The sequence below is a fragment of the Urocitellus parryii genome, chromosome 5, assembly GCF_045843805.1.
Source record: "Urocitellus parryii isolate mUroPar1 chromosome 5, mUroPar1.hap1, whole genome shotgun sequence".
Taxonomy (NCBI): domain Eukaryota; kingdom Metazoa; phylum Chordata; class Mammalia; order Rodentia; family Sciuridae; genus Urocitellus; species Urocitellus parryii.
The window spans coordinates 110,259,477-110,274,640 of NC_135535.1; the positions used below are offsets into that span (position 1 = coordinate 110,259,477).

The 15,164-nt window shown below is 47.9% G+C and overlaps 1 protein-coding gene across 1 annotated transcript in view; it reads right to left on the reverse strand.

The window, feature by feature from the left end:
• Positions 1-15,164, reverse strand: part of Prmt8 (protein arginine methyltransferase 8) — an 86,130-nt gene that overhangs the window by 18,936 nt on the left and 52,030 nt on the right. The window contains exons 5-6 of the mRNA XM_026407261.2: positions 5,135-5,277; positions 4,518-4,605 (exon numbers count right to left, since the gene is read on the reverse strand). Of these exons, the coding sequence (XP_026263046.1) occupies positions 4,518-4,605; positions 5,135-5,277 (231 nt within the window). The remainder of the gene's footprint in view (positions 1-4,517; positions 4,606-5,134; positions 5,278-15,164) is intronic.

A 15,164-nucleotide genomic window follows, 5' to 3' on the forward strand; every position in this document is an offset into this window, starting at 1 on the left:
CATTTTTTCTCCTTTCTGTTGACTGTTCACTCCCACTAGGCTCTTTTTCCAGAAGAAGAGCAGGAATGGGATATGTTTCAAATCAAATGCATTAACTTTTTTATTGCAATTATGTATTATCTGTTGAATGAATGAATATGAGGTAATGGCTACTAGCCACCAAGAAATATTGTTAGTTATCTAGGTATTAAAAAGTAACAGCAGAGGAACCTGTGAATCTTTTGTTTATGGATTAAAATTAGCTCCTGAAAAGAACTGCACTGTGGTGTAATGAACATAACTACAGCAAACCACAAAGTGCACAACTACAGATTATACTGACTCAAACCCCCATTCTAATAGCCTGACAGAGGAAAAATCTCTTTTCTGGGCATAAATATTATTCATCTGTCTCTACTGTTCTTTTACCCACAATGTCTAGCATGAATGGAAAATTATAAGACACATGAAAAAGTAACTATACTAATTATGATAAAAGATCTAGAAAAAGGTAGACAACATTCATGGACATACATAGATTTTCATCACTGAAATGGAAATAATTTTCTTAAAGCCTATGGAAATGCTAGATCAAATTCACAATATCAGAGAGGAAGAATTATTTTAACTAGCTCATTAGCAGAATGGATACATCAGAGGCAATAATCAACAAACTAGAAATCAGGTCAAAAAAAGGACAAACTTAAATACAATGAGAAAAAAATTAAAAAATAAACAAAGCATCCAAGAGCTATGGTACACAACAAACAATACCTAACATATCTTTAATGGGAGTTTCTGATCAAGAAGAGAAAGAGATCAGACAGGAAAACACACACACACACACAGAAACACACACATACACACACACACACACATATGTATATTTACACACCCAAGTATTGTGTAAGACTCCAATTAGGATAATACAAAGAAAAATACCCAGGTAAATCTATGTGAAACTGCTTAAAATCAAAATATAGAGAGAAATATTTTTTTTAAAAAAGCCAGAGAAACAGAAATATGGAACAAACTTGACTTCTTATTGGAGTGAGCCAGAGCTACATCCTCTCTCCATTTGTTGGCTCCAGAGATCTGAGTTTCTCTGCTGGGGCTAATGGCACTGCCTGAGAATGATGTCAGAGAAAACCAGCAGGGCCTTCTAGGCACTAATGCAATTTCTCCTCTATTCACAAGGGAAGATGTTCAGAATATTGGTATGCATCTTAGGCTCTCACCGTCAACTCCTGGCATAAAAGCGGGTGGACCCAAGAATAGCACTCTAAGTGCTGGGAGTAGAAATAAAGGAGAAACCCAGGGATAGCCACTAGCCCTCCAAGAGGAGCTGCCCTTCCACCCTTCAACTGAGGGTGAGCTGCTTCTGCACACAGTCTCCCTCTCAGTCTTCTCATCATTGAGAAAGCTGGTGCCCATCTCTCCAAATCTCAGTGGCTGTAGAGAGTCATGTGTTAGGAATAAAATTGAGTAGACAACCCACCACATTCCCTTCCAACTTGGAGATTCCATAAATGTCTTTTATAGTAGGATTTTTTCCCACTGCTCCTCTCTCAGAGATAAGCACTACAGCGTGCACACCCCTCTGATGCCTTACTTTTTTTTTAATTCCTTTATCCAACAAACTATGTATATGCCAGTCATTTGTCTCTGTCTTCCTATGGGTTCTCTAAGGGTGGTGAACGAATCAAGGGCACATTCTGCATTTCACTCTTTCTTGTGTTCCCCCTGTTGCATGTGGTTCAGAAAGGAAAGGGGAGGGATTGAGGGGAGGAGAGAGAAAGGAAGGAAAAGGCGAGAAGAGGAAAAGAAAGGATGTCTTTCCCCTAACAGTTTACTTTCTGAAGGGGCTGGGCACGTCTCATCCTCCTGCCCCACTTTAAGATTTTCCCTTGACAGCTGGTTCTTGAGCCAATTGAAATTTGCTTATAATTGTTCCCTTAGCAACCAGCAGCCTTTATGCTATTCTTTTGATTTGGAACTCAGAGTAACTAAAACCTCTTTTTATCTGAAAGGCATTTCTAATGTGTTTGCTTCCATTACAAAATAAAAAAGATATTTTAAAAATTTCAATAGAAAAACTTAACAATATTTTAAATAAATTTTAAGTGGGGTGTGTATGTGTGTGTGTGCGCGCGCTCGCTCACGTGCATGCACGTTTGTTATTCCGGTTTTTGTTGTTTTGTTTTCTTGGCAAAGACTTCAGAGCAAACACTCCATAAGAATAAAATGGGGGCTGAGTTTTAGACTTTGCTCTTTTCCAAAAGTTAGGAATAATGCATTGGAAATCAAAGGAATAAATCACACGATGCTCAGTCCCAGGCTAGCACCTGAGTAGCAGCTCCTGTCCCCTCAGCTCCTCTCTGGACCCCCAATCCTCTTCTGCTGGTGGCTGGCTCATTGCTGTCTACAGCCTCCAGACTCCAAGCACAACCCAGTGGAAGGGAAGAAGGGATGAGATCTGTTTGTTTTGGAAACCACGAGGAAACTTCTTTAAAAGGTGTTCCCAGGACTGGAGCTCACTAAAGATTTAAGTGGAGATGAGAATAGAGAACGCACCTGAACGTTCCCCTCAAAACACCGCTCAGTACAATTACGCTACGAGAGCTCCCAAACGCAGCTCCAGGGCAACGCATGTCCTATTTATACACACATTTGATCAATGTTCACTGTTGAGTTGTTTCTGTAATCTTCCCTGGGAAGACATCTGCCCTAGATTCCAAGCCAAGAGGGGCCAGCGGGCTTGGCAGAGCCCTGAGCGGAAAGGGGCGTAGTCTTAGCTTCAGAGAGGAGACCTGGTCTAGTCCACCCGTACAGCACCATGAACGGCTGCGCCCTTAACACATGTCACCTCACTGACTCCCTGTGACAAGTCACTGGCTTTGATGATACTGTCTTCAACTGAGGCTCAAAGGTGTTAGGTCATTTGCTCAAGATTTCCCAGTCAGGAAACGGCAAAGCCCAGAGTTGAAACTCAGGGTTGGCAGACTTCAAAGCATTTAACTAAGGTACCCAACCCGTTGCTTGCTCTCATTTGGAGATTTATCTCCTTCCCTCTTTAGGTCAAATATTAGAAATCGTACTAGATCAGCCAGAAACAGAACTCTGAGTGGGTTTCCAGGGCCTGGAGACTCAAACAACTGTCCCAGTCCCAACTTCTCCTGAAGTTGGCTCTGAACATCATGCTTTGATTTTGCAACTCCAGAAAAGTGTGCAAATACACACACACACACTCCCTAGCACAGTCCAGTGGAGGCCTCACTGGTGGCTCTAAAGATTAGATGACAATTGTTGGAATAAAGGGGGCAACAATTTGGTGACTCTTGGCCTCTGGGGGCAGGAGGCCTGGGTTCACCTAATCAGCATGCGAAGCCCTCTGCAGTAATCTTGTCAAGTGGGGCCTGTCCACGCCATCACGGCAGGATCGACTGATTCTCCTGGACAGTTCAGAGCTTCTGTCCCTTGCTCCAATTAGTTGTTTGTGTGCTTGCTTGTTTGGTTCTTTGCTCTTTCGTTATGTCTGAATCTGGCTGAGGAGATGCAGCTATGTCTAACCTCACAAACACACACAGTAGGATTTCTCCCCAGACTAGGCCTGCATTGCTGAGAAATGTTTTCTTTTAAAGGTAATAGAATAAAATAGTTCTATTCCTTTCCAGACCAGATAAAATATTGGAGAGTGGTTTTTGTTTCGTTTGTTTTACTTAAATTTTTTCCAAGAGAACCACTGTGTGTGTGTGTTTGTGTGTAAGAGAGAGAGAGAGAAAGACTGGGAATCGAACCCAGGGGTGTCTACCACTGAGCTACATCCCCAGCCCTTTTATTTTGAGCCCGGGTCTTGCTAAATTGCCCAGGCTGCCGTCCTCCTGCCTGGGCCTCCCAATTTGCTGGACGTACAGGAATGAGCCACTGTGCCCAACAGTGTCACTCCTTTTCAGCTGGTGAGGCATTATGAATACACATTTAATGTGAGCCTCCTGCTCCCCCTGAACACTCACACGCAGAGACCTACACATACACGCACACATAAACACACCATTTGTTCGACGGTTCAAAGCAAAGTCTCCCCTCCTGCCCACCCTACTGCTATCCAATCTCTGAAAGAACCTCGGGGAAGAATACCTCTTTACCTAATGTGAAGAGGAATCGAAATTATTTTGACACATTTGAGTGGCCTGAAGGCAGATTCACAGTGATTGGCCTGGCTGGAGACCTGCCCCCTCGGACCCCTGTGATGGCCTTTAGGGTGACTAAGCCCTGCTCTCTGCAATTCTCTTCTTATTCGCTTTGCATTCCTCCTCTCACATCAGGACATTTCTCTTTTACCAGCCATATCGCTTATTTTCTTTCTTAAACCTCCCTCTCTTGGGATTGGAGAGAAACACAGAGAAGAATCCAGAAAGGGTCACAGACAAACTCTACCACGGGGCGAGTGGCAGTGTCCATGACGCTCGGGCCCACTGAAGTGACCCCCTCCCACAGGGTGCAACAGAAGTTCCAGGCAGAACGAAACGGTGACTTACAGTGGATTTTGAAGTCCTTGTACTGTCTGTCTTCGATCGCTACCACGTACAAAGCTGCCCGGTCTGGAAACATAAGCCCTCCAGGTTTCTGTTGATGAATGGTGGGGAAATGGGTCTCGTAATCTATTCACCTGACAAAGACATCACATTTTGAACTGCACATAGAGTCACCAGACAAGCATCCCCTCGCCAGCATTTCTCATTCAAGGGACTGTCGCCTCGTCCAGGGTCGGGGCTGGGACAGCCATGCTCAACGTTTATTTTGGAGCCAGGACAAATGCAGAGTGGAGGGCACTTCAAAGCCAAGGTCAGCACCACGTTTGCTCGCTGGCAGTTATGTGAGTCCCAAGGGCTATGGCCCAGGACAGACTTTTCTCTTGAGGGCAGCGAATGGGCGTCTACTATCGAGAGGCCCCGGTTAGTCCTCAATTGTGCATTCTGACGGTTGCCTGCGGGACCAGGGTGAGCCTCCCATCCCTTAAAGCAGATAGGCTTTACAGAGAGCGGCCTGGGAGAGCTCTCTCTGAAGTCCTCGTATTCTCCCTAGGCTGTAGGCCACGGGGACAGCAGCGAGACAGCCAGCAGAACAGTGCGGGGACAGCATGTGAGACACTTACCAGCCACTTGTCCCTGGCAAAGATCACCGTGTTGAGCATTGACTCATAGAATAGACAATAGCCCATCCACTCGCTGATGATGATGTCCACCTTCTCCACGGGCAGCTCCACCTCTTCCACTTTACCCTTAAATATGGTGATGACTGGAAAATAAAAACCCCAAGGCCACGCTTTGCGGGGACCCCACTGAGGAACCGTGAGCTGCTCACTTCAGAGCACATCTCCAATTCTACCTTTAGGGAGTGACGTGCCTCGCTCCCGGCCAAGCTGATTTGTACTAAGATCATTGAACGCAACTTGCACATTTGCCCCCTAAAAGGCTTTAAGCAGTTACGAGGGCTGGCGTGCCTCGCCATCAGCTAGCTCTCCCTGCAACCCTATGACGTAAGCATGTCATCATTCTTCTCGTTTTTACAACAGGAAACTGAGGATTGCAGGTCAAATGGTGGCAGCGGAAACAGAGCCCAGGTCTGATATGATAGGACAGTAATCCTCCCATCAGCGTCCCCGTCCAGGGCCAGGTGACCGTGACGTTCAAATGCAAAGAAACAAGGGATGCCTCCTCCATGCCCCTGTATCTATTCAGTCAGCACCCAACACCCCTGGGTGCCCTCGGTGTCGGAGAGGGAGGCAAATTGGTGTTTTGACAAGATCTGGATTCCACAGTCACAGAAACCTGGGGGTAAGTGCTGGGTCTTCTAATGGTTAGCTGACTGGCTTTACCCGTGTTATTGGACCTAACTTAATGCCAATTCCCCAGAGAACCGTGGGGGAAAGTAAGGTCTCCAAAGAGGGACGTTGTATTGATTAAAGAAATGACACATGGGAGGTGTCACTGTTGAGGTCAGCAGAAGGTAAAAATGACCTGACAGCTTCCTTCTTGTTGATGGATGGATGGAGAGGGGACGGTAATAAGCCCTGTTCCAGGTGGCCTCTGCTTATGAGTCAGTTCCAAAACCCCAGGGCCCACTGTGATTGGTGAAACTTCTTAGTTGGATTTTTGATCAGCTGACACAGACATATACATAATTTTGGAGTCTCCTCTCTCTCTCTCTCTCTCTCTCTCTCTCTCTCTTTTATTTGTGGCAGAAAAGATCAGAGCAAAATCTACCTTGGATGCTGCTACTGAATTGACCGAGTCCTGTCCTGGTTGGCTACTTCCTTCTGAAATTCTCACTCAGCACCCACCTCCCCACCGCCCCACAGGCCACGCTGGGCCTGAGCTCTGAGGACAGGAACCCATGGTGGCCTGTACCAAATCAACCACAGCTGTCTGTCATCAATCTGAGTTTCATGGAAATTAATTTGGACACAAGGCTGTTCCTGGGTGAAGGTCACAAAATCCAGTGGCTTAACTTGGTGTCCTCACTGGGGACGAGGCAGATGATGACGGAGGGCCCATTAGCCACCTCTAGTGCTGGTTCAAGCTGTGCCTTCTGGCGTTTGATCCGGGGTCATCAGGAAGACCCTGCTCTACAAGGAGCCAGAGGCTGTACATGAGCGCTGGCCCTGACCCAGGCCTCTGTGACCTTTCTGGTTACTACTCCTGAGTCCCTGCCAAAATTCTCCTTCTCCAGGGCCCTGAGACCCCAGGGCAGGGACTCAACCAAGAGCAGGGCCCAAGATACACCTAGAGAATTCACCAGGGCACAAAATCAAGGATTTTTGAAAATGCAAACGGTGCCTGATTTATTTCTTGTTCTTATATGCCTGACCTACCTGCCTGATTACTGGCTTGCAAAGTCTGGCTTCTCTAAGTTTTTGGTAAACAGTTTTACAGTGTTTTAATGGCCATTCTCCTTCTCCTCCTTCTTCTCACGACTCCTGAAGGTTCTTCCCTGATGTCCACAGGTGTCTAGGCTGCTGTGGGTCAGGCCCTCCTCCTGTGTTATATCATGGCCTCCCTATGACCAGGGACATGTCTCTTCTGTCCTCTGGAGTCCCATGGCCTCCAACTGGGGTGTTTAACACAAGGCTCCACCCATGATGATTCAGTGGACTGGGCTCCATTAGGAGCTGTGGGAAACAAATGGACAAGCGCTTATAGGCTAGTTCAGCAAAGAGGCGTATGTGGAATATTCTTGGGTGCTTCCCCTGCCCTCAGCGAGTGAATACTGCCCATATTCTCTGTGCTAGCGCTCTAATCCATCAGCTGCTATATCCTGATCAGTATAGCTTATGACCGATAAATAGATAAGATGGCTTGATAAGCAGACAGGTGCTTTGCAACAGGAAGAAGAAACACCTCCCTTGGGTTCAGATGTGGACTGGAACACAGACTCTACTCCTACCCTTGTCCAGGTGCTTTTGTGCAGTGCTCAACCCGCACAATTTTATGCTGTCATCTTGGAGGCCACAACTTATGCTCTTGTTTCAACTGACAATGAATCCTGTGGGAATCACCGCCTCTCCTTTGGGACCTCAGTTTCCTCAATAGTAAAAAGAAAAGAGGGGAAACAGAGGAAGTAAATTGTATCAGAAATCCTTTGCAGTTCCAAAACACTATGGTCCTTCAAATACGTACTGAGCACTCACACTCTGTAAGGCACTCTGTGAGGAGTCCTGATAAAGGCAGCTGGCATTTATATAAAGTGCCACCTGCAATATCCAATTTAGTTCTAAGTTGCAACAGTTCTTGAGCTTGATTTTTTTTCTCAGAGGCCACATATTTCCTATGGACACAAACACAACTGCCAAGATGAATCGTGGATATTTATGAGGACTGTAGTCATCGCTGTAACCACTTCAATCCCCGAATTCAATTTCCAATCTGCAAAATGATACCTCTTGTGGTAGAATCTGTGCCAATCTGTTAGGGGCTGTGGACCAACATATGGCATGAGGCTGGCTTGAAGAATTCTGTGGGGGCTCACAGCTCGGTTTCCCCTTCTCTACATCATGGTTTTTCAAGGGGGTCTAAGGTTCTGGGTAGCTTCAGGCTGCAGACACCCTTGCCCAATCTGGACCCCACATCACTAAAACTGCACCAGCTCAAGGTGGCATTGAGGACACTAATGGGGCTGCATTCTTATTCCATAAGGATGGTGGAAAGTTTGTTCAACTACCTGTGACAGGGCCCTGGCTCGTCAACTTCAGGATGATTGATCATAACTAAATGCACCACAGGGAGCAATCGACTCTAAACTGGGAAGTTCCCCCCGTAGCAAATTAGACATCCAGAAATGTTATATTAGTGTTCTTTTTCTTTTTCTTTCAATTTGAGCAGTTATTTCAGAAATGTAATCATTTTGATTAAAGGTAATTTTTATTACCTTTAATATTAAAAAATTATATTAAAATATTTTTAAAGATATTAAAAAATTGGAGCTGGGCACAGTAGCACATGTGTATAATCCCAGTGGCTTGGAAGGCTGAGGCAGGAGGATCGTGAGTTCAAAGCCATCCTCAACAAAAGCAAGGCACTAAGCACTCAGTGTGACTCTGTCTCTAAATAAAATACAAAATAGGGCTGAGGGTGTGGCTCAGTGGTCGAATACCCCTGAGTTTAATGCCTGGTACCAAAAAAAAGCAAAAATTTAAAAACCTCCTCATTGGGCCAGCACAACATTTGAGCCTCCATTGCATCCACCAAAATCAGATGACCCTGTGGAGTCTGAAGTTAGTGATGTTCCCGTTTTAAATTCCTCACATCTGGGAGCAAATACTGTCCCACAGAAAAGTGGGCATTAAGGGTCATGTGCCTGAGGACAAGAAGGACACTGTGAGCCAGTGACACTGACAATGCCACCCTACTACAGGAAGACCCCTGGCCATTCCCTCTCCACTCCCTCAGAATTTCACTTGCTTGTCTATTTTGGGGACACCCACGCTGACTGCCATGCACCTTCTGAGGGCCTGACTTGCCTCCAGCCTAGAAGCTCCAGCTCCCGCTGTCTATTCTAGGTTCCTATTTCCAGGATCTAACAGAGCACTTGACTCCCCACAAGCATTCAAAACTCGTTACTGCATGAATGGATGAATGAATGAGCAATTTCAGAAGAGAGAGAGAGAGAGAGAGAGAGAGAGAGAGAGAGAGCGAGCGAGCGCATGCATTGGGTTAAGAAACAAAAGATCTTCCAACTCATCCTAATTATGATAGTAAAAAATTGCTATCATTTGAAAAGCAACATGCAGAGTGATTTCACATATATTATCTCAATCATCCTCCCAGGGACTTGCATGGCTGTTTTTACTCATCCCTTTGCCTGATGAGAGAAGTGGAGTTCATCAGAGTCAAACTTTGGACCCAAACCCAAGCCGGCTGTGTGGTCTTGTGCAAGGCACGCAGCCCCGCTGAGGTCCCTTCCCTTTGCCTGGTGGGTGGATGCAATCATGTCTGACCTGTCTGCTACCTGGGATTGCTTAGAGAATAATGAAGAGATCATCCTCAAGCTTGGGAAGTTGAGAGAAAAGAAATCAGAGAAGGGAAAGGACTCAAGGGTCCTGCTCCTGAACGCTGGTCAGGTTGGTTGGCAGGTGGAGGAGAGAGAAGCATCACCAGCAGCCAGGGCGGGGACAGAACCCATCAATCTTCCCTGGCCTCAGCGCCTGCCCCAGCTTCCTGCCCTTGTTTTCTACAGGGCCCAGATGTGTGCATAAACCTCTCTCAAGGAGGTCGGAACCAGCACAATCTGGAGCCTGTGGTGACAGGAGAAGAACATCAGTATCTTTATCTTCTACATCTAGTAGGACTTGGCATGTGTCCTGCAGCAAACAGACCCCATTACTAGAGTGGCATGGGTGGCCCCGGGTGCCATGTACCTTCCATAGAATACGTACCACTCTATGGTACCCAGATTCCTACTCATCCAAGAGCATAAAGCTTGAGGTCCCCAGTGCATGATCTGCCTCTTTCTGCGTGCCAGCCTGCTCTGGCTCCCCGGAGAGAAGCTGAAGTCCTATTGGCTTCAGTCAGAGCCTTTTTCTGGCCAGAAGCCCCACCTGGCATCTCTCCTCCCTAAGCAGTGAATGTAAGCCATACTAGAACTCTTCCCCATCCCCAAACACCATCTACCACTTAAAACCCCTGGCCTGGCCCAGCCTGCCAGAGGAGAGCAGAGGCCGGGCTGGTGGGGGCAGGGAGGGGTCCTGGGAGGATCGAGTGAATCAGTTGGTGTGTAAAAGACAACCAAGCTTCCCCTGGATTCATGTACTCAAAAACTCACTCCCCATCTCACTTTCACTCACTGGCTGTAGCGGAGGTTTACTAGGGACGGACAGAATTGTGCCCCATCTTAGGGAATTGACGAAGATGCTCTTCCACAGCTGTGGGTTCAGCATCTGCGGATTCAACCAAAATAAAATCAAAAATATTTTTTAAAAGTTGTTTCTTTACCGAACACAGACTTCCTCTTCTTGTCACCGTTGCCTAAGCGATATAGTAGAACAACTATTTACACACATTTGCATTGTATTCAGAGTGATGAGTAAGGCAGAGATAATTTCAAGTACCCAGGAGGATGGGCCTGGGCGACGTGCTACTGTGCCATTTGAAATGAGGAACTCGAGCATCCTCAGATTCTGGTACCAGCAGGGCATGGTGACACATGCTTTTAATTCCAGCAACTCAGGAGGCTGAGGCAGGGGGGTCACAAGTTCAAAGCCAGCCTCAGCAATTTAGCAAGGTCCTAAGCAACTTAGCAAGACCCTGTCTCTAAATAAAATATATAAAGGATGTGGCCCAGTGATGGAACACTCCTCTTCAGGAGGTTCTGAGACCCATTCCCGACTGACACAAGAGATGACTATACAGTTGTCCCTGTGTGTGAAACACTGTCCCCGCTCTTATCATGGACCTCTTCAGCTTCATCACCCTCTTCTCTGAAAATTGTCCCCTTCTTACCAGTGCTGTCCTGGACGATGCTCACCTTCAGCCCCAGAAGGAAGTAAGGGAGGGAGCAGAGTGGCCGGCAGCCCCGAATCAGAGCGCCTGCTGACCCCCGTCATGCAAAGACTATCAGGCTAAGGACACCCCACCTGCGGCGTCACTCAGGCAGGACTGAGAAGAGGGGCAGGCACAGAACTGGTTCTTAAAGAAAGCAGTCCCCTGGTTTTCTCCATCACTACAGCATGTTTCTAAGAACTTTCCCATTTTGTAATCACGTGGTTATTTTGTCTGCTCACTCGCCTTCACAGCTATCTTCTCTGTGACTTTGGAAGCTTTGTGACAGCAAAAATTTTACTGTCCTTGTCACACTCCCTTGTGCCTGGCTCAGGGTCTGGCATGAGGGACAATAAAAACTAAAGGGATGAATCAGTGAAACTCACTTTTGAGATTATTAATTGGTTATTTCACCAGCGGTTAGGAAAAGAAGTACCAATGGCCGATAGGCACTAGTACAAGTTCATTAAAAACACATGCATGTGATTACTCTTGTTTCTTCTTTTGACAGGGTCATTAGTCAAGTTAATAAATGAAATATAACAGCAACAGTAGCTAACCGTGCATTGGCTACTTGCTGCCCACCAGACGCTGCTGTGGTGTGCTGCAGGGTCTCAGCAACTGACTCTCAAGAGGATGAAAGCCTAATTTGTAGAATCTTCTGATTTCTTGGTAGCAAAGAATACTTAGAAATGTTTACATTTCCACCATGATCAATTTCAAGCCCTTAAACTTCACCCATTCCACAAATTTACTGAAAATTGAGCAGTCAGATGCCCTAGATCGCCACACTTTTACTGAAGCAAATATATAATTCTCACTGCAACCCTGTGAAATAGGAATCACAATCATTCCCATTTCACAGATGAGGAAACCAAGGCAGAAAATCACAAGCTGGGTTTCAGGAAGTCCTGTTCTAGGGCCAGTGCTTACACCTGGTGGAGACGGGAGCAGGACTTTGACGAGGCCTCTCCTCCACTGCATCCCACTGGAGAAGGTGGCAGATTGTCAGGGGGCTTCACATCTGGCTTCATGACTGCATTCCAAGGAGCTGGTGAAGAGCAGAATGTCAACAAGCCCACAGGAGCCCCCACACTCGCCACAGGGCATCAACAAATGGGTCGATTTGAGGAGGGAGGGGTGTGGGAGTCTTAGTAGTTTGCAACAAGGGACCAACTGTCTCAATGTGAAATTTAGTATGAGGAAGAAACTCGACTCCCAGTTTGGATGCAAAACACGCGGCATCCAGAGGTAGGCTGGTTGATGGAGCCCAGCAGTAGTGTGGGAACCGGCCACAGGCGGTAGCTGGTCCCCAGCTAGAACAGGGTGGCACCGTGTTTTCCACACTGGAGCTGCGCTGTCAGAGGTGCAGTGTGTGGCTCCCCCAGGCCCCTGGCTGAGCATCACCCTCAGAGGGTGGGGTGGACGCTGAAGCACACCTGGCCCTAGGAGAAGGGAGTCCAATCAAACCCTCCCCAGCAAAGAGGGGCAGGAAGTGGGCTGTGCAGCCTGCGTCTGTGGGAGAAGGGAGGCTCCTAGCTCTGTGTGGCCCCAAAGGAAAGAAATAGAACATTGGCAAGGTTACCAGGAAGCAAAGTCCACCTCTGTGGAAAAAAGTGCTTTCTGACAACCCCAGCTCCCCAGATGGCTGGTAGTGGGATCCCCATCAAGAGGATCAAGAGGGTCATCCCAGAGTGGCACACCTGCGTGGCATGGAAGAAAACTGTAGGGAGACAGAATCGGGCATCATCTAGGTAAGGTTCGCAGTGCGTGGCCAAGAATTATCAAGGTGGAGAGCATCAGGCCCGAAATAATCTACAGCTGCTTTATTGAGCACCTATTATGGGGGAGGGCTTGTATTAAGCACTTTGCCTATATTATCTATAACTCCCAGTAACCCAGCAAGCTGTGCAATGGTGTATCTCCTCTCTGGGGAGCAAACGGAGGCTCTTTAAAGGCTTCAGAGGCCCCTATCTCCATTGTCACTGGGCTGCATCCTGCTACCCTCTGATCTCTTCCACCCGTGACACTTATGCTTAGAACACGCACAAAGGGAAGAGAAAGGAGGGGCATTTTGTTTTCCTTTAGATTTCTGAGAAGCAAATGGGTGAGAGTGTTTGCATGTGGAATTATGAAAATCCTCTCAATCTGCACTCCCGTGTCAACGCTCACGAGCGACCCAGGATTCCCAAGCACCTGGGCAGTACAGTGGCTTCCTCGTCTCAGAGGAAATGATGATTGTCAGATGCTCCAGGCAAAGAGGAGTCACTGACGTGTGTGAAGGCCACGTGGGGAGTGAGGGGCATGAAGGCTGCGTGTCTGCTGCAGGTGGCTTCCTGTCGGTGTGTCTCCATGTGAATCAATCAATCCCAAGTTACTGCGTGTGGAGGACAGGGAGAGAGACGGATTGCTTCTGGGAGGTGGGTATTTTGTGCCCCTACACTCCCGAGATCAGCACAATTGGCCATGGCGACATTTCAAAGCATTTCCATGGAAGCATCCGGGCACTACGAGCTGTCCTCTTTGAGTCCCCATGCCAAGGCTGAGTGAGCTCATGCAGGTGACCGGGCCCTGGGTGGCTCTGTCAACTCCCCCCACCTGTTGCAACCTCTAAGAAATAGACAATTTGGCATTACGGAGTCCCCTTTGCCAGGAGTCCCCTCCTTGGGACAGTGTGTGTGAGGGGGAGGAACAGGGACGAGGCATGGGGAGGCTCTTCTCTTAGGGACCATGGTTTAGCCTTCTTGGGTCTTTGCCTCAGTGGCACAGAATCAAGTCTAAGCTACCAAATCAGAGCATGAAACGATTCCACCCTAGAGATCCTCAGTGGAGCTCAAGGGCTGGATGTCCAGGCTGCCTTGGGAAAGGTGGGGGTGCGGATGCCACAGCTCGGGAAGGTGAAGCTTGCGTGGGGAGAGGGTGGCCCAGCTGGGCACATCAGAGCTCAGGAGGGTGGAGAAGGAGCCTTGGTCCGGTGCAGAAGAGTGGAGGCCCAGGGCCAAGAGGCCTCTGTGCAGGAGGAGGCCCACTTGAGAAGGCTTCCCAGGGAACTGGCAGGAGGTGGCGGCAGCTACGGGAGATTGGTCATACCCGGCAGGGACTGGTTGGATAAGTGAGCATGCAAATAATGGGAGGCTGGGAAAAACTCGAGTAATCCTGTGGCCCTGGGTGAAAAGTGGAGGTGTCCCAGGAGCGCAGGCGTGACAATAGATATAGACAAATAAGCGCTGTATAGAGGTGCACACACTCCCTGGCTTTCCACCGTCAACCAGCCTGGGAACGTCAGGACCCTAAAGCCCGTGGGCGTACCTAGCCCCAGGTCCTCAAGTCTAAACCCAGTCCCTGGGATCAAGGGGAATCAGCGGATCTGAAAACAGAAGTATGACAACCTGAACGAGCCTGGACGATCTGCTGCCAGAGAGTGAGAAAACTTGCAAAAAGGGAATGAAGTGCATGGAAAAGACAGAAGCCAGATTGAAGGGTGCCCAGGGACCCAGCTGGGAGCAGCCCGAGTATCCAAGTAAGTAGTGATAACAAGCACAACCCATTAAATTAAACTAGGAGTCCGTGGGGAGATGAATTAATACCTAACGAAAAAAAAGGTAGCTGGATAGCTGGATGGGCAGATGTACAGTGCACATGTACACAAGGTGGATATTTGGCCAGGTGTGGGGGCACACGCCTGTACTCCCAGAGGCTCGGGAGGCTGAGGCAGGAGGATCATGAGTTCAAAGCCAGCCTCAGCAACAGTGAGGTGCTTAGCAACTCAGCGAGACCCTGTCTCTAAATTGAATACAAAATAGGGCTGGGGATGTGGCTCAGTGGTCGAGGGCCCCTATGAGTGACCCTGAGTTCGATCCCCAGTACCAATAAATTAATAAATAGATAAGTAAGTAAGTAAGTAAATAAAGGATGAATATTTGATGAGGAATGACATTGTTCCTAGCTGGGATCTGTGATGTCCCCCCAAATCCCATGGGTTGAAGGCTTGGTCCCAGCTGCTGGCGCTATTGAGAGGTGGTAGAAAACTTAGGAGGAGGGGCCTGCTTGGAAAAAATAGGTCCTGTGGGTGTGTCTCTGAAGGGTAGGTCTTGTTCTGGTTCCTTCCTCTCTTTCTGCTTCCTGGCCCTCAGCAGGTTCACAGCGTTG